At 35.0% G+C, this 17,597-nt stretch overlaps 8 protein-coding genes across 8 annotated transcripts; 5 read left to right on the top strand and 3 right to left on the bottom strand.

Moving 5' to 3' along the window:
* Window positions 1–185: 185 nt before the first annotated feature.
* On the top strand, window positions 186–3,983 carry ASCRUDRAFT_35518 (ATP-dependent ABC transporter; the record flags this gene model as incomplete). The annotated part of the gene is made up of 1 exon (XM_020190613.1): window positions 186–3,983. The coding sequence occupies one exon, from the start codon at window positions 186–188 to the stop codon at window positions 3,981–3,983; it is 3,798 nt and encodes a 1,265-aa protein (XP_020047234.1).
* A 288-nt stretch (window positions 3,984–4,271) lies between these two features.
* ASCRUDRAFT_81255 (uncharacterized protein) lies at window positions 4,272–4,469 on the bottom strand (the record flags this gene model as incomplete). The annotated part of the gene is made up of 1 exon (XM_020194593.1): window positions 4,272–4,469. The coding sequence occupies one exon, from the start codon at window positions 4,467–4,469 to the stop codon at window positions 4,272–4,274; it is 198 nt and encodes a 65-aa protein (XP_020047233.1).
* Window positions 4,470–4,903: 434 nt separating this feature from the next.
* On the bottom strand, window positions 4,904–5,453 carry ASCRUDRAFT_152610 (uncharacterized protein). The gene has a single exon (XM_020189301.1). The coding sequence runs from the start codon at window positions 5,403–5,405 to the stop codon at window positions 5,046–5,048; it is 360 nt and encodes a 119-aa protein (XP_020047232.1). The 5' UTR covers window positions 5,406–5,453; the 3' UTR covers window positions 4,904–5,045.
* Window positions 5,454–5,907: 454 nt separating this feature from the next.
* On the top strand, window positions 5,908–8,889 carry ASCRUDRAFT_70772 (uncharacterized protein; the record flags this gene model as incomplete). Its single annotated transcript, XM_020191833.1, has 1 exon — window positions 5,908–8,889. The coding sequence occupies one exon, from the start codon at window positions 5,908–5,910 to the stop codon at window positions 8,887–8,889; it is 2,982 nt and encodes a 993-aa protein (XP_020047231.1).
* Window positions 8,890–9,283: 394 nt separating this feature from the next.
* GLC3 (1,4-alpha-glucan branching enzyme) lies at window positions 9,284–11,404 on the top strand (the record flags this gene model as incomplete). The annotated part of the gene is made up of 1 exon (XM_020190623.1): window positions 9,284–11,404. The coding sequence occupies one exon, from the start codon at window positions 9,284–9,286 to the stop codon at window positions 11,402–11,404; it is 2,121 nt and encodes a 706-aa protein (XP_020047230.1).
* Window positions 11,405–12,369: 965 nt separating this feature from the next.
* Window positions 12,370–13,269, top strand: ASCRUDRAFT_35265 (RhoGAP-domain-containing protein; the record flags this gene model as incomplete). The annotated part of the gene is made up of 2 exons (XM_020190587.1): window positions 12,370–12,646; window positions 12,986–13,269. Coding segments are annotated over 2 exons (561 nt in total), but the record flags the coding sequence as incomplete, so codon positions are not given.
* A 103-nt stretch (window positions 13,270–13,372) lies between these two features.
* Window positions 13,373–13,885, top strand: ASCRUDRAFT_152577 (uncharacterized protein). The gene is made up of 2 exons (XM_020189300.1): window positions 13,373–13,553; window positions 13,656–13,885. Exons 1-2 carry the CDS (start codon window positions 13,475–13,477, stop codon window positions 13,823–13,825), a joined length of 249 nt encoding a protein of 82 aa, XP_020047228.1. The 5' UTR covers window positions 13,373–13,474; the 3' UTR covers window positions 13,826–13,885.
* Window positions 13,886–14,419: 534 nt separating this feature from the next.
* On the bottom strand, window positions 14,420–16,774 carry ASCRUDRAFT_35471 (uncharacterized protein; the record flags this gene model as incomplete). The annotated part of the gene is made up of 1 exon (XM_020190609.1): window positions 14,420–16,774. One exon carries the CDS (start codon window positions 16,772–16,774, stop codon window positions 14,420–14,422), a length of 2,355 nt encoding a protein of 784 aa, XP_020047227.1.
* Between the last annotated feature and the right edge of the window lie 823 nt (window positions 16,775–17,597).

The raw sequence follows: 17,597 nt of genomic DNA, 5'->3' as shown, positions 1-17,597 counted from the left end.
AATCGGGTCTGAAGTTAATTCAGCCATTGATTACTAACTCATCTGGAAAACACTGATTTCAAACTGCCCAATATTTCTTCTTTCTCTTATTATTAATGCCTCTCCTTGCTATTTAAGAGCCATTTTGCACAATGTTTTATTTGCCTGCTTTCCTCATGTATATACACTCTCTTTTTTGAAGCACAATGAATGGCTTTTTAGTTATTCCAGAAAGCGAGAGAGTTTCGCTCACTGTAAGAAACCTAAAGGTTTCGGTATTATCAGCGAAATCTCATAGCAACAATACCAATTCTGAAAATGTTATTTTGGATGACATTTCTCTTGATCTCAAAAGTGGTGAAGTGATGGCCATCTTAGGTGGCTCAGGCTCTGGAAAGACAACTTTGTTGAATATTCTTTCCCAAAGGTACAACCGCAATAAGAACTTTCACTGTCAAGGGATGATCAAGTACAATGATTTCATATCCATTGGCAATGTCAAATCGGCTTACTTATTGCAAACTGATCTCTTTCTACCTGGCTTGACCGTAAAAGAAACCTTGAACTATGCTGCTGAGTTAAAACTATTTTCCGTTCCTTCAAAGACTGAAAAATTCAAATTTGTCGATTTTTTGTTAGATGAATTGAACTTGAATTCAATAAAGGACACAAAATTCTCTACTTTCAATCTTTTGTCTGGTGGAGAGCAAAGAAGAATCTCCCTCGCTATCCAACTACTAAATGATCCTTCTATTTTGTTTCTTGATGAACCAACCACTGGCTTGGATTCCTTCACCTCCTTCAACCTAATTCAAACCATCAAAAATCTTTCTCAAAAGTTTGGTATTACCATCATCTTATCAATTCATCAACCAAGAACTGAAATTTTATCTTTGTTTGACAAGATTTGTTTGCTAGCCAAAGGTGGTAAACTATGCTATTTTGGTGATCCCAATCAATCTTTGAACTATTTCAATTTCAATTGCAACTTGGCTGAATTGAAAAATATAAAAAATTTCAATTTGGCTGATTCAATTATCGATTTAGTAGCAAAGGATACCACTTCAAAACAAAATGAATCAAATTCTCTTGAAAGAATCGACTACTTATCCGAATGCTGGAAATCGTATCAAACCAATCAACTAATAGAATTAGACAACGACGAAATCTTCAATACCTTTCAAGCCGCAGATAAAATATCCCAAAAACCTCAATCCATTTCTCTTTTAAAGGAGGTTGAAATTCTAACTAGAAGAACGTTTTTGTTGAGTACAAGGGACAGCTACTCTTTATTTTCTTTAATATTTGGTATTCTTTTAATCTCAATTGTGGTAGGCTGGCTTTTCTATGATCCTTATCTCGACTTATCTGGTATCAGAACCAACATTGGTGCTCTTTACTCCATATGTGAAACTGTCGCCTTGATCCCCATGTTGTTTGAAATGGCAAGGCTTTGGGATTGTGATGGTAAATTTTTTTTTCGTGAAAACGCTGACAAATCTTCAACTGTATCTGGCTTTCTAATATCTCGAAGACTCGCTAAATTTTTCATTGAAGATCTCCCTATAGCGATTATATTTTCCGTAACCACCTATTTTATGTGGGGCTTTGACACTAATAATAAAATGTTTTTGGTTTACTTTTCAATAACCTTATTATCCCAGCTAATCGGCATGTCTTCTGCCATGTTTTGTTTTGCAGCTGCTGACTCTTTTCAAATAACTGCCATCATTTGGTCTATTTTTTATTTTGTTCAAAATTTTGCCTGTGGTTATTATGTCAACCCTAGAACAATGCCTGTATATGTTAGATGGGTAAGGTACATATGTACTTATTGGTATGTTTTTGGTGCCAATGTTTCCAACAGATTTACCGGCTTTTTTGGCGAATGTCCCCAAAATGACATCAACTCAACATTATGCAATGAGTATATCGGAAAATTCATTCTAAATGATATCGGTTTTCCTGAAAATTGGATATCCTTACCACTTTCGATATTAGTTGCCTGGTTTTTGGGTTTTTACTTTGTGGCTGCAATATTATTAAAGTACAAAAATAAAAATGTATCCTTTTCTAAATCAAAAAAAAATAACGACAATAAGGATCAAGTACAAATCCACAATAACAACGTTCAAACAGGAACTGCGGATTCCATCTTGGAAAGTAACTTATCGAATCTTGATATAAATATTCATATTAAGAATATATCTTTATTTGTGACCAAAAAATCCAAATTTAAATTCATCAGAAAGTTCTTGGGTCAAAATACTGATCCTGAAGAAAAAACCTTGATTGAAAATGTGAGTGCTTTCTTTGAACAAGGTAAAATTAATGCAATCATGGGTCCTTCAGGATCTGGGAAATCAACATTATTAAATTTAATTTCAAACCGGATAGAGAACGTTAGAAGCACTGGTTCTATATATTTAAATGAAGACCAAATTCCATTATCATATTTCCATAACTACATTTCATATACCACTCAAAATGATGCGTCTCTAATACCAACTTTAACGGTTTGGGAAACTTTGTGTTTTCAAGCTAGATTGAGATTACCAGTAAAGGAACATAGTAATATATTCCCTATTGTTAGCGAGCTTATAAATAAAATGGGATTGAATGATTGTAAAAACATTTTGGTGGGAGATGAAAATATTAAGGGAATTTCAGGTGGTGAAAAAAGAAGGACTTCAATTGCAATTCAATTATTAGATAATTCTAGAATCCTTGTTTTGGATGAACCAACTTCAGGGTTGGATTCCTTCACATCTAGTACTATTTTGAAATTATTGGCAGATATTGCACAGGGGGAGAAGAAGATTGTTATTATTACAATCCATCAACCAAAATATGAGTTGTTTAGTTTATTTGGAAATGTTTTGCTTTTGTGCAAAGGCGGAAAGGTTGCATTTAATGGAGCTCAAAGTAAATTGTCAGGATATTTTGAGAAATTGGGATATATGTGTTCTGAAAATACCAACTTTGCAGATTACATTCTTGATTTAGTTTCGGAATCATCGAAGGATGTTGATAGTAAGATTCGGGTGGAGAATTTATTGATAAATTGGAAGAATAATTATGGCAAGACGGAAGAATTTAAAGAAAAAACGTTTGAAAATCCAATGGTTGATGAAAGTGAATTTGAGACAGAAAAGTATAAGATATTGAAAAAGAAAAAAGCAGCTTTTGGAGTAGCATTGGTGACATTGATTGAAAGGCAAGCAAAGACTATTTTTCGAAGCAAAGATATCATATTAAATCGGTTAGGGCAAGTGTTAACAATGGGTGTTTTTGGAACGATTTTTTATGCTCCATTGAGCAATTCATCTGATGGGATTTACAATAGACTTGGATTGATACAAAATGCGATAAATTTGTATTATTATGGGTTTTTGAACAATATAGCAGTGTATCCTATTGAAAGAGATTACTATTATGTTGAAAGTAAAGATAATTTATATCGAATGGAATGTTTTTTGGTTGCATATTTGATTAATGAAATTCCATTTGAGATCATCACATCATTATTATTTTCAGCTTTATATGTTTTTGGTGTGGGATTGCCTAGAAATGCAGAGATGTTTTTGGTTATGTTTTATGGAGGGTTTGTGACATTAAATGCCGGAGAATCTATTGGGATAATGTTTAATACGATTTTTTCTAATTTTGGGATAGCAATGAATGGGCTATCAACGTTATTCACGATAGCGATATTTATGGGAGGAACGATGTCGATGCAGATGCCTATGTTTTTTCAGGTGTGGAATTATCTTAATCCCTTAAAGTATGTTGTAAAGGCAGTTAGTAATATGGCGTTCCGGAACCAAGAGTTTGAGTGTGTTGGAGGAATTGATGAATGTTCATTAAATAGCGGAGAGGCAGTACTTGAGTATTACAGGATGAAAAGTCCAGTTGCTATAAACTTGATAGCATTATTAATAATTTTGATTTCATACCGGACATTAGCCTATTTGTTTTTGCATATTAAAATGAAAACATGGTAGTGTAGTTGTGAAAGATGAGAGATATTTTATATTTTTTGGGGATTTTTATTTTATTCTGGTTTGATAAATAGGGAGTTAATTATTTTTTTTTGGATGTTTTGGATACATATCTATATATACATATTTATTTATTTATTTATTTATTTATTTATTTATTTATTTATTTATTTATTTATTTATTTATTTATATAGTTGAAATGATAATAAGACAGATATAGTTTTAGGTAAGCATTCTTGCAGGATAGAGCGTGTATATGCGGTAAATCAAGCGCGTGATTAGATAATATTTTATTGTTGTAAGATGATTTGGTTGGGGACATCTGATTGGCCGGCGAGGAAGAGCGAATAACAGATGGGAGGATAGTGGAATGTGATTGTATCGGTTATAAAAACAAGAAAATAGAAAATGTTGAGGGATCTAATTTTAGATTTTAGCAATTTTATGATTTCCAGGATTTTCAGGGTATTTGGATTGATTGCACACATTCTTTAACGAGTTTTAAGGAAGGTGATTATTGCTAGAGCGGATAATACATGTTGTTTATAATTGAATGAAGTGAAATTTGGTGAATATGCTGATCAGCCAAAATGAATTATTATTTAGCATTATTTATTATTACTTGTCATTAAGTAATATCAGTTGTCATCTTTGTTGGTATAATTTTCAATGGACCTCAATTGTATTGATAAGCTTGCAAATTAAGGAGGACATAAAGTTTAATAGTGGATTAACTATGAGAGCAAGTATTGGGAAAGGAAAAAGTTTCAGGAAGATATGAAAATAGAAACGAACTCTTCCAAAAAGCAAATCCCATTGAAATAATCAACCTGAACACTGCACAAAGAGCAAACAACAGATGAAAAAAGCTTAAATAATTGGGAACATAAGCATCTTGGCAATAGATTATGGAAAAAATGTGGAAGGAAAAAATAGATAGAAAACTCCCATAAAAATGAAGCGTTGGAAATGTTAATGCAAACTGCAAATTCGAAATTGGAAATACAGGCAGCAAAATGGAGGAAATGGCAGGGTGGCAGCAGGTTCCTGAAAAGATAGGACAGTCAAAAAGGGCAGGCAAGCTGTGGTAGGTCCCAGAAAGACAATAGAAGAGCCGAGAAAGCAGCAGACCCCAAACTGCGATCAGCACAAGAAGCTGGAGCAGATGCGCCGTCGCAGTGGTAATCACCGAGCGCGTGCTGTCGCGGGAGCACGTTGTTGGGTGCGAGATCCAGGGGAGTGGACTGGGATGTGCAAACTGCGGAAGCGAGACGCAAGCGGAATGCCGCTAGATTGGGCAAGCGCGACGGCCGGATTGGGGAGGCCGCGGCACAGGCGCGCAGGGTTTCAGCGGGCCTCGCTGTTATGGGCGAGCAGGATTTGCCCGAAGCGGGATGACAGATCAGGGTCAGGTGCATGGACATTTTTCAGCGGGCGTTGGCGTCGTTTTTCAGCGCTGATTTATCCTTTAGCATTTTTGTTTTCGTTTTCAAAGCATTTGCGTTGTGTTGCTTGAGAACTTGTCACTTGGTGGAAAATCCCACCATATACTGCTAACAGATTTGTCGCTACTTATAAATTGATGGCAAGTTATTCTCTTTGCAACTCTCATTCTGGTCCTCTTTTGTTGCTAACTGCTCGTTCTGCTTTCCACCCTGCTCTCTTTCACTGTGCTCAATCCTTCAACACTCTTTGATAATCAATTTCTAGTCATACTCACAATTATTTTTTCTCTGCTATTTATTCATTCACTATCACTTGTTCGTCTCTCTCTTTCATTCTTTCTTTCTATCTGATTTTTCCTTTTGTCTCTTGTTAAACTGTTTACTGTTAGGTTTTTTTTTTCCCTTTTTTCGTGCTTGGTTGTTAATTATTATTCGCTGCTTTTTTTTCCTACTTCTCTCTTCTGATCTCGATCTACTTGTTATGTCTTTAGTTACCTTTATTCTATTGTTGATCTTGCTATCAATAGTAGCTTCCTCTTTTTGCTTTTATAAACAGTACAATCAAAACAAAAATTTCAAGAAAAACAAAAAAAAACTAATCGACCAGATTGAGAAAAACTATCTCCTTAAAATCAACTCTCTAAACAACAAAATTAAAAACTTTCAGTTTGAAATCGACCAAAAGTATCAACTAATCGACTCCAAAAATATCCAGATCAACCTAATCAACAAAGAATTCCACAATCTACAGAAAAACCATCTCAAACAAATCAATTCCCTAAAATTCCAAATCCAATCAATAGAAAATGATCTCAACTTATCAAAACAGAATTTCAACAAACTAGAGAAAAACAACTCCCATCTAAACTCTAAGATCGACCAGTTAAACAACACTCTCATGAAATCAAAAGAAAGAATAAACTTCCTAGAAATAGAACTAGAGAAAAAAATCAACAAAGAATTGAAAATCATGGACGAAATGGACTTTTACAAAAAAAAATACAATAAATACTACATTGACTTGGAAAATCTAAAACAATCAAAATCAATCAAATACGTCTTTTGCAACTCAAATTCCTTTCTCAATCAAGAATACTCCTCCAGTTCAAGCGCTGTACTAAACTCAATCAATCCTCCCATCAACAATAGCAGCTCTCACCATACAAACCAAATCTCCTTCCCAATCGAAGATTCAATCATAACCTCCGAATCAATCAAAAAAATGAGTCTTTCCCAACGAACCTCTTTAATCCCTTCTCCAAATCTATCCTCAACTACTAAATCAAACCCAACTTTTTACTCAAACCTACCAAACTTTCAGAATCTTCCAATTAACAACGACAATAGCATCAACATCAACCATCTCAACAACAGTAACAATAGCAGCAATAGCAACAACAACACAAATCCAAGCACAATAAACACCATCTATAACGTCAACAATAACACCATAAACAATAACACAAACAACATCAATTCCGCAAATCAATTGAATCAACTAAACCAATTCAACCTTCTAAACAACTCAAGTCAAAACAACATGCTCTACATGAATAACAACAACATATCTGCCTTCAATGAAAACTCTCCCAACTTTTACAACAGAATGAAAATCACTGATGATGAAAAACTCGACGAATTCAAATACAAATGGCTATCCGAATTGGAAGATTTAAGAGTCTCCATTAAACAAATGAATGAAAGTTTGCTAGAAAACCAGATTTTTTCCGACGAATTGGCTCAATCAATGAATGACAACATTAAAAATATTAAAAATATCAACAACATTAACACTCTTAACAACATTAACAATTTAACTAATATTCCCAACAACAACAATAACAATAACAATAACAATAACAATTTGGATATAATAAATCAAAGAAGAATTCTGTTGTCTCCTGCAAGAAGACACAGATTGCTATCAACTAAATTTGTCACTGAAAATGAAATCAAAAATCTTAAAAGCAAATTCAGTACCGAATTTAATGAAACTATTAAACCACTATTTGAAATTAGCCATTATTCTCCATTTTATTTCAACGGAATCAACAATCCAGCAAATAACATATCAAACGATACCCCCAATAACAATAATAATAGTAACAACAATAACAATAATACTAACGCGAACACTAACACTACCGTTAACGCTAATAATACTAATAATGTTAATAACACCAGTAATAACGCCAATAATAACACTAATAATGGGAATAATAATGGGAATAATAACGGGAATAATAACAATATGGTACTCAGCACTTCTCCAGCATCTAGCAATTTAACATCTCCAAATTTATCTGAAAATAGCATGACCAATTTAAACTATAAATCTGGCTCATCTAATAATACCAGCCCAAGCAATTCACCAATCACTTCCAATGTTGCATTGAATAGAAATGCCAGCATCAACGGGAACAAAAAAAAGAGATACTCCTCATTGACTCTATTTGGCAGAAATAGCATAATTCTTACTGGACCAACCTCTTCAAAACTAGAGCGTGAAAGAGAAAGAGATAAAGACAATCAGAACGATCAAGAAAAAATAAATGATAATGATATTCAAAGTCAAAATGACAATGATAATAAAAAAAAAGAATTGTCAAACGTCAAAGCAGTAGGTAAAAAAGAAGTTACATTTAGTTTGGACGATGATGATGTTAATGAAATTAAAAACAATAAAAAGCTGATGGAGGATAAATATGAGAAAATCGATAGACCTGAAAAAAGTGATAAAAAAGTCAGTTTCGATAATAATAATATGTACAATGACAGCAAATTGGTTGTTGAAAGTGTTGATAAATTACAAAGCACAGATGAGAGAAACCCATTTCCTATTAAAGCAAGAAAATTTAATAGTGGAAGCACGAAACGAGAGTTGTCGATCAACACTAAAAGAGCACAGGCACTCAACACCAGAAAACCAATTAGTTTGGTCAAAAACAAAAACAAAGGAAAGGGAAAAGAAAAAGAAAGTGCCTACCAAGATCACTTTAGCACTAATAATCAAAATCCTAGTCATATGAATCAGAATAGCATGGGCAACAGTACGGCTCACAGCCCTACCAGCCCAATCAACAGCCCGATTATTGTGAAAGAAGAAGATATACTACAAATGGAAAAGCGAATCAATTCAGCATACAATTCGATAATAAATCGATCGATAGGAAAGGACAATGAGTATGAATACGACAGCGACGAGATCATCACCAATTCGCCTATTTATGCTAGAAACTACCTACATGTGGCTAAAACCAGGGGAAACAACCACAGGGAAGCCAATGGAACAATGCATGGGAGCAATGGGCATTTGAATGGAAATGGCAACGTCAACGGGGATGAGGCAGGAGCAACAGGCGTGAGCAGTGGAAGCAGGTTCAGCTTCAAAAACAGGTTTTCTTCCTTGGGTAGAAAAGGATCGATCAAGAAAACAGGTTATCTCGGTGGAGTGAAGGGGTAAATGTGTATATGTAATTGAACAGCGGCCGGGCTCTGCTCGTGACACCGAATATATCTGCCGCTCAATCGGGCATTGCACCGCATTTGTTTCGGCCGGCGCCGGTGGCAAAACGCAGCAAGGCCTCCGTGCGTACCGGCTGTCTGCTGCAGTAGAATCTGCGGCATGGTGCGATGGTGCGCAGCAAGAAACATGACAAACAAGGGCTCCCGCATGGTGCGTCCCTCAGGGCTGGGATCGCTTTATCGCTCCTCTTGCTGGATCTGAGCTGGTATATAAATACTCGTCTCTTTGTTTCTTTTTGTTTTATCTCTGTTTCTGCTGTTATTTATTTTTTCAGCAATTGATTTCTCTTTAGTTTCAATCATCTCAAGAACACTGTATTGTTGTTTTCCTAATGTCTTTTCAGATTCCTGATGTTGTTAAAGGTGCCGTGGATGTCGATCCCTGGTTAGAACCATTTGCCAACGAATTGGCTAATAGACGATACAATTCTCTAAACTGGATTAAAACATTTGATGAAAATGAAAATGGTTTGCTAAATTTTGCTTCTTCTTACAAGCATTATGGATTGCAACCTAACCCACAAGATCTTTCAATCACCTACAAAGAATGGGCTCCCAATGCTGTGAAGGCTGCAATCATTGGCGATTTCAACAATTGGGATGAAAATTCAAATGTGATGCAAAAAGATGACTATGGAAACTTCAATATAACCCTATATCCTTCACCTAACAATCCAAATGATTACTTAATTCCTCATGACTCAGAAATTAAAATCAGATTATGGTTATCCAACGGTGAAAAACTCGATAGATTACCTGCCTGGATCACCAGAGCGACTCAACCGGCTATCGATCTTTCTAAGGTCATTGATAAATCCAAAGTCGATTCAAGCTATAAAGCAAGATTCTGGAATCCCAAGAGTCCTTATGTTTTCAAACATCCAAGACCAAAATTAGAATCAAATGATGGCTTGAAAATCTACGAATGTCACATTGGTATCTCGACTCCTGATCCTGTTGTTGGTACTTATAAACAATTTACTCAAAACATTTTACCTAAAATCAAAGATCTAGGCTACAATACCATTCAATTGATGGCAATCATGGAACATGCTTACTATGCTTCTTTTGGTTATCAAGTTACTAATTTCTTTGCTATTTCTTCAAGGTTTGGTACTCCAGAAGATTTGAAAGAATTAATTGACACTGCTCACTCTTTGGGTATTGTTGTGTTATTGGACATTGTTCACTCTCATACATCCAAAAATGTTCTCGATGGTTTAAATAACTTTGATGGAACTGACTACCAATACTTTCACTCGGGTGGTAAAGGTAACCATGATTTGTGGGATTCAAAGTTATTCAATTACGGCAAATATGAAGTTCTAAGATTCTTGCTATCAAATTTAAAATTTTATTTGGACGTTTATAAATTTGATGGTTTTAGATTCGATGGTGTGACTAGTATGCTATATTTGCATCATGGTATCGGTGCAGGTGGTGCATTCAGTGGTAATTATAATGAGTATTTGAATGAAAACGCCCAAGTTGATAAAGAAGCCATAACTTATTTAATGCTAGCCAATCAATTAGTTCACCAATGTGGTCGACTTGAAGACAGAAATTTCATAACAATTGCTGAAGATGTGTCTGGCTATCCAACTTTGTGTTTATCCGCTGATAAAGGTGGTGTTGATTTTGATTACAGACTATCAATGGCCATTCCAGATATGTGGATCAAAATCTTGAAACATTTAAGTGACAGTGACTGGAACATGGGAAACATTATCCACACCTTAACCAATAGAAGATATGGAGAAAATTGCATAGCTTATTGTGAAAGTCATGACCAAGCTTTAGTCGGCGATAAAACCATTGCATTTTGGCTAATGGATGCTGCTATGTACACTGATATGACTATTTTGAAACCTTTGTCTCCAATCATTGATCGGGGAATGTCTTTGCACAAATTGATCAGACTATTGACCCATGCTTTGGGTGGTGAAGGGTACTTGAATTTCGAAGGGAATGAATTTGGACATCCTGAATGGTTAGATTTCCCCAGAGAAGGCAACAACGACTCATACCACTATGCCAGAAGACAGTTTAATTTGATCAGTGATGATCTATTGCGCTACAAGCAGCTTTACAACTTTGACAGGGCAATGCAACACCTCGAAGCCAAATATCATTGGTTGAAGGCGCCCCAAGCATATGTTTCGTTGAAACACGAGGTGGACAAAGTGATTGTTTTTGAACGAGCCAACTTGTTGTTCATATTCAATTTCCACCCAACCATCAGCTTTACCGACTACAGAGTAGGGGTTGAAAAAGGTGGAGTGTACAAGGTGGTGTTGAACTCAGACAGAAAAGAAGAGTTTGGTGGACACGACAGAATCGACGAGGCGGCAAGCAGATACTTCACCACAGACCTCAGATGGAACAACAGATCCAACTACATCCAGGTGTACATCCCCAACAGAACAGTGTTGGTGCTTGCGTTGGAAGAGTGAGCTGCGTGAGCTGCGCGAGCTGCGCGTGAGACACGCGATGAGATGGCGTGAGCGACGTGAGTGAGACGCGTGACGTGAGTGCTGCGTGAGGGGCGCGTCGTGATCAGGAGTCTAGACCGCGGTCGCTGAAACCTAAAAATAGCCGGCGGGCGCCAGAAGTCTGGGTCATTCTTTGGATCATTGATCATAAAATTTTCCCTGGGCTGGTTTTCTGCCTTCTGTTCATCTCGCTTTTCGTCGTTTTTGTAGTCTTTATAGTCTTTATATCTCTCTATTTATATTCGTCCTTTACATCTATCAAAAATAGTCTTTCTTGTTTCATCAACACTACTCTCTCTCTTTTCTTCTCTATGATGGGTGAAGCCCCAACCATCCCAACCTCCTCAAGTAGAAACTCTTGGTGGTCTAATCCTTTCAGGAAGAGTAATGAATACACCTTCTCTATCTCTGATCCCACTCACTCCAACATCGTCACCAACAACATCCACAGCGTATTGTCTATATCTAGTGGGGATGTCAACACTCTCATCACTTCCAACACTGCTCCTTTCAGGAAGGAGTCAGGTCTTAAAAGAAACACTTCTTTGAAAAGATTGAGGTCTCTCAAAAAGAAAAAGAAAGACACTCAGGCCTCTTCTCCAGAAAAGAAAAGCAAAAACTTGAATATTAATTTCAACCTAAACCCTGACAACATCTTCACTCATTTGCCAAAACCCTCTTTTGATTCAAACCTATCTAGTTTTGTCAGTAACAACAGTTCTGTATCAACCACTGCCAATAGTGCTTCTTTAAATAATTACAACTCTTATAATTCTTATAGCTCTTATAATTCTTTCAACGTCAATAATTTGAATAATTCCAATAACGAAAATTTAATCTTCAATATTCCCTTAGATGATTCCCTAGATAAAGCTTCAGCAAGAATCTCAATTTTAATTCCAACTGACGAAAATCCAAATAACTTGGTCAAGTATGGAAAAATCCCAATCACAGTGGCAAAAGCTGGAAATTTCTTAAAGCTGAATGGCCTCAAAACAAAAGGAATATTCAGATTAGGTGGCTCATCAAAAAGAGTTAAAGCTTTACAGGAGATTTTCAACACTCCACCATATTATGGCAAGAAATTAGATTGGAAGGGTTATACAGTCCATGATGCTGCCTCAATTTTGAGAAGATTCCTAAACTCCTTGCCTGAACCAATAATACCTTTGAACTCCTACCAAAACTGGAGAACGCCTCTAAGTTCAAGAAAGAGAATTCTAATCTATTTTGAACATAGAAATGAAGCCTCTATCACTTCTGTTTCAAAACCTACCTCAATATCTTTAGGTCATAAACACCAAAATAGTTTGGATTCTCTTCCTGAAGAAGATGAACAGTTAGTTTCCAATGAAATTAATTTGAAAACACTAGCAATCACCCCTCCACTAAGCGCTTCAGATGATTCAAACCCCAGTACTGATAATAACACTACTGACAGTAGTTTCAATAAAAATCTCGACAATCTTTCCACCTCAAATGAAGAGCTAAAAAGAAAGAAAAAATTAAAGCGTCATCAAAAGTTGGTCAAGGACATTGAAGATGCTGTTAATGATTACAAACTATTAATCTCCCAGTTGCCTCTTTCCTCAAAACAGCTATTGTTTTATATCTTGGATTTATTAGCTGTGTTTGACTCGAATTCAACTGAAAATCTCATGCCTGCAAAAAACTTATCTGCCATCTTTCAGCCATCTATTTTATCTCATCCACAGCATAATATGGCGCCAAATGAATATCTTTTATCTCAGGCAGTTTTGGAGTTCTTGATTGAATACTCCTATAGATTATTACCAAATTCAAAAACTATTGATTATTCAATATGATCTCTCTTTTTTTATTATAACAGAATTTTAATATGACTTTATGACCTATTTTTCTTTTTTCTTTTTCTTTTTTTTCTTTTTCTTTTTTTCTTTTTTTTTATCGTTTTATCATTTTACTTTTTATTTTTTCCTTAACATTTCATGAATATTAAACAGTGGTTACTTCTCATTAAATTTCTTTATATTTCCTTTTTTTTCCCTTATTATGTTCCTTTTGTTTACTTTTCTATTTTCTCTATTTTCTCTATTTTCTCTATTTTTATTAATTTTTTTTTATTTTTCTTGTTTGCCCTTATTTTTTTCAACTTGATAATAAATGGATATTAGACTATTAGATTTGTTATTAAAGTTGAGATTCAAACATAATTAGAAGACTTTTATTCCTTTTTTTTTTATAAACTTTTTTATTTCTTATAATTTTCTTATATTTTTCTCATGGTTTTTTTTTTATATTTTTTTAGTACTTCTCCTTGATTACCATTGTTTTCAGCTTAGTTTTACAAATCTGCTTTTGATTTTAAATGTTTTTGATAACTTCCACTTCGTAAAAATTTAAACAGTCCTCATTTCCAAATGTTGTTTATACTTCATTACCATATATTTTTTTTTCCTTTAACTGCAAATGAAATTTGTTGGAAGTTTCAAATTTTGATTGGTTGGTTGCTTATTTGCTTATTTAGTTCGCTTTGTCATCAATAGACTGATTAATGATACAATTGAGTATTGATTTTTGAAGATGTGATATAAAAGAGTGAGCATCAGGTTTAAAACATGATTGTTTTAGCCATGATAGAATAAATAGAAAAAAAATTAAACAAGTAAAAGAATATATGTATGTATATATAATCCTAAGATAGAAAAAGGGCGAAATTTTTTTAGAGCGATAGAGTTTATCCATATAAGCAAATAAAATTTTTTTGGTGCGTAATTGAAACTGAAACGAGGATTTTTATGCGTTTTTTTGGGAAAGTGAGCGTAGTCGATTATATCATCAAATTTCAGCAGCAATCGAAGGGAAACAGCATTTTGAACCAACAAAAACATGCTTTTAGTCTAACAAGTTGCTTTTAATGGATTTTACTAATAACCCGATGAATACACGATTGAAATTTATTATTTTTTCACTAAAAAGTACAAGATTTGATTAGAATTAGCTGGTCTTTTCATTTTCTTTAATCCTTCGGTCGTTCTCTGCCCATAAATCGGGAAAGATCATTGGAAATTCATCCTCAATACTTAAACTGAGTGCAATATCGCTTTTGTTTTCATTTCTTTTAAACTCTGTGATTTCTTTTGTTAGATTGTACTGTCTCCAGATATTTCTGTCATGACAGGCACCCATAAAAGAGCTTCCTCCATTTTCAAATAATTTAATGTCTTCGTTTTGGATGTATTTACACTTCTTACTTGGGACCCACAAACGTAAATGGTCTTTATATGACCATCCATTAAATTCCACAAGATGAACAATATCGCTATATTGATGGTTCAAAATACCGGGAGTGTCATAGGGAATGTTGATTAGTTTCCCTTCAAATAACGTTCTTCGTAAGGGCAATAATTCGTTGACATGATAGAAATTTCCCATTCCTGTATTTAAAAACTGTATATTATCATCCTGGCCATCTTGGTTCTGTTCTTGATAGTCATTTTTTCTCTCTTCAGATAATTTTAATTCATTATAGTATTTTTTTGATTCATTTGGAAAAGATTTTTCAATAAGATCAGGTAAGTTGTTGGTTAAACTTCTTACAACGCCACTAAGTTCCAAGTAAACACCAGTCTTGATATCAATAAATCTTGCATCAGGCGAGTCGGGAGAAGCACCACCATCGTTGTAACGAGCTCTTTCCATATAATGAGGCGAGATATCTAGAAAATAACGGCCTTGGCCTTCAAGAGGATCAGCGATAACAATAGTATTGTTTAGAACATTAGCCAATCTGATCATATCTTCAGCAGGCAACTCAAAATGAACAACTTTATCCCAAGGAGACACCAATCCATTTCTCTGCCAGCCAATTAACGAATCTTGAGATAGCCAAGTTGTTAGGCCGAGATTGATTGTAAATTGGCTAAAAGTTCGGATTGCTTTGTGTAGGGCAATACGATGCTGATAGGAGTTTAATACTTGATTAAAAAATCTCCAATCATAGGGAGTTTCGATTATGGAATCATAATTAACAAATTGATTTGGATCAAAGTGCGGGTCGTTTTTGGGATTGTAATTTTGGTCATTTATAATTTTTAAGTCATCAGCTGTTGGAATATAGTTATCGTAATCTTTTTTAATTCTTGCAGTGAAGAAGTAATTTTTTTTTAAAATTCTTGCATTTTCTGCAAATTGTGATTTTTCAGAGTCTTCAGGAAAGGTAAAGGATAAGTTGTTAATGTTGATGTAGTTGAATTTTTCAAAGTTTGGATTATTTTTCTTATCGATTAAAGGTCTATTGAGTATTGTTGAAATTTTTAGGAATTCATCAGTTTCGTTTAGCTTTAGGTTTAGTACTTGAGATTTTGATAGATTTAATAATTTTGATTTTTTTATAATGTAGTTATCGATCATTCCATTATTTAGAATTGAGTTTTTGTTTTTAATTTTAATGACAAAGGCTAGATCACCACCCAAAAAGATTAATTTGTTTGGAAGTGGTGCCATTGAGTATAAATAAGATTTTCCTCTGATGGACAATCTGAATTGAGAATCGCCATAGATGTTTGGGAAGTTGAATTTAAAGCCTAAATCTGGATCATTGGGGGATTTTTGGATTGAGTTTTTGTCTTTATTGAGATCGTTGATACAGGCAAACCAGGACATTCTTTTGTTGACTAAATTTTTGGGAGAAGCTAAAGAGGATAATTTTTTGCAGTTTGGTTTTTCCTTTAGAAGAGGGTTTAAGAGAGACATGTCTATCCAATCTTGCCAGCTAAAGTCTAGTTCTGGAGGAAATCTTGGACCATTTTTGGTTAGATGGTATAGATAGGATTCGATGATTGAGAGATAAGCTACATAGGTGTAGTCATTCAAGTGCTGAAATTGAGATATTTTTGAGGGTGAATAAGAAGAGGATGGGGAAGAGGATTCTTTTGATAATTCGGTAATTGTGGTGTCATAATCATCATTGATATCATTATCAATTTTGAGATGATTTTCTTTATGAGAATCTTTGTAATGATGTGAGTTGTGGGAATTGTAAAAATTGTTGTGGTTTTTGTGATTTTTGTGAATATTATTATTGTTATTATTATCATTATTATCATTATTATCATTATTATCGATTTTAGAATTAAGATGAGAATCAGGAATAGAATTAAGATTTGAATTAAGATTTGACCCAAAATTTAAATTGATTTGATTTGAATCTGAATTAAGGTGATCCAAGATCAAGCCACTGGTATTATCGAAATTGCTGTTATTGGAATAAAGATAGAGGAGGGATAAAATTGAAGTTGAGAGGACTAAAATTTTGAAGTTTTTTCTGATGAATTTGAGCAAAAACAGCATGTAGAACTTGAGTAAGCTTAGAGAAGAAAGAATATTGATGTTCAGATTGTAGTGTTTCGTGCGATGGAAACGAGAGTTGACATTGGAGGGAAGCCAGTAGTGTTTGGAGGAATGGTCACTGGCAGCAATATCAATGACACCGATGTCCTCCAAAGCATCAGGATCAGATCTGTTGTAGTTTGTTCTTCGTAGCATTATTGATGAGCAACTGGAGAAGAAAAAAAAAGAAAACAAGTAGCAGTTATCAATTGGGTCTTGTGTGAATCTTGATCTGAGTAGAATAGTGTTTAGGGTTTGTGTGGAAGTGAGAAGGCTGAAACAGGCTTGGATTAAAAACAGCACCAGCAGAGACAGAAGCAGCAAAATCACCAAGCTCACCAAACTGGCTAGAAGCAGCAGAAGCAGCAGAAGCAGCAGCTCCTCCAAAAGCTCCAAAAGCAGCAGCTCATCGTCTTTCGCTCACCACCGGCGTCCTCAGGCGACTGGCTTTTCGGTACCCTCGGACAAGACCGACACCCCGGATAGCTCAGTTACAGTCCGACCCAGACCCTGTTTATACAGACCCCGTCTGACACAACCTCGCTGCAGCCCTCTGTGCGTCATCCGCAATCTCAAGTAGCTCTGCAGAGATTACCCGGACTGCTCTTTTCTGCTTCTAAGCCACGGATCCCATACTGTTTTTGAAACCGGGTAACCTCCAGCCGGATGAAATCACGGCTTCTCTCACTTGCTATGTTTATCAACTCAATTCATTTCATTTCATTTCACCACTTATTTTCAAAATTTGGCTTCCACTTCTGCATCCACTTCTACTTCTTCTGCT

This window comes from Ascoidea rubescens (assembly GCF_001661345.1).
Source record: "Ascoidea rubescens DSM 1968 unplaced genomic scaffold ASCRUscaffold_7, whole genome shotgun sequence".
NCBI lineage: Eukaryota > Fungi > Ascomycota > Saccharomycetes > Ascoideales > Ascoideaceae > Ascoidea > Ascoidea rubescens.
Note: the sequence above shows the minus strand (reverse complement) of the source record. Positions and strands in the feature narration are given on the sequence as shown.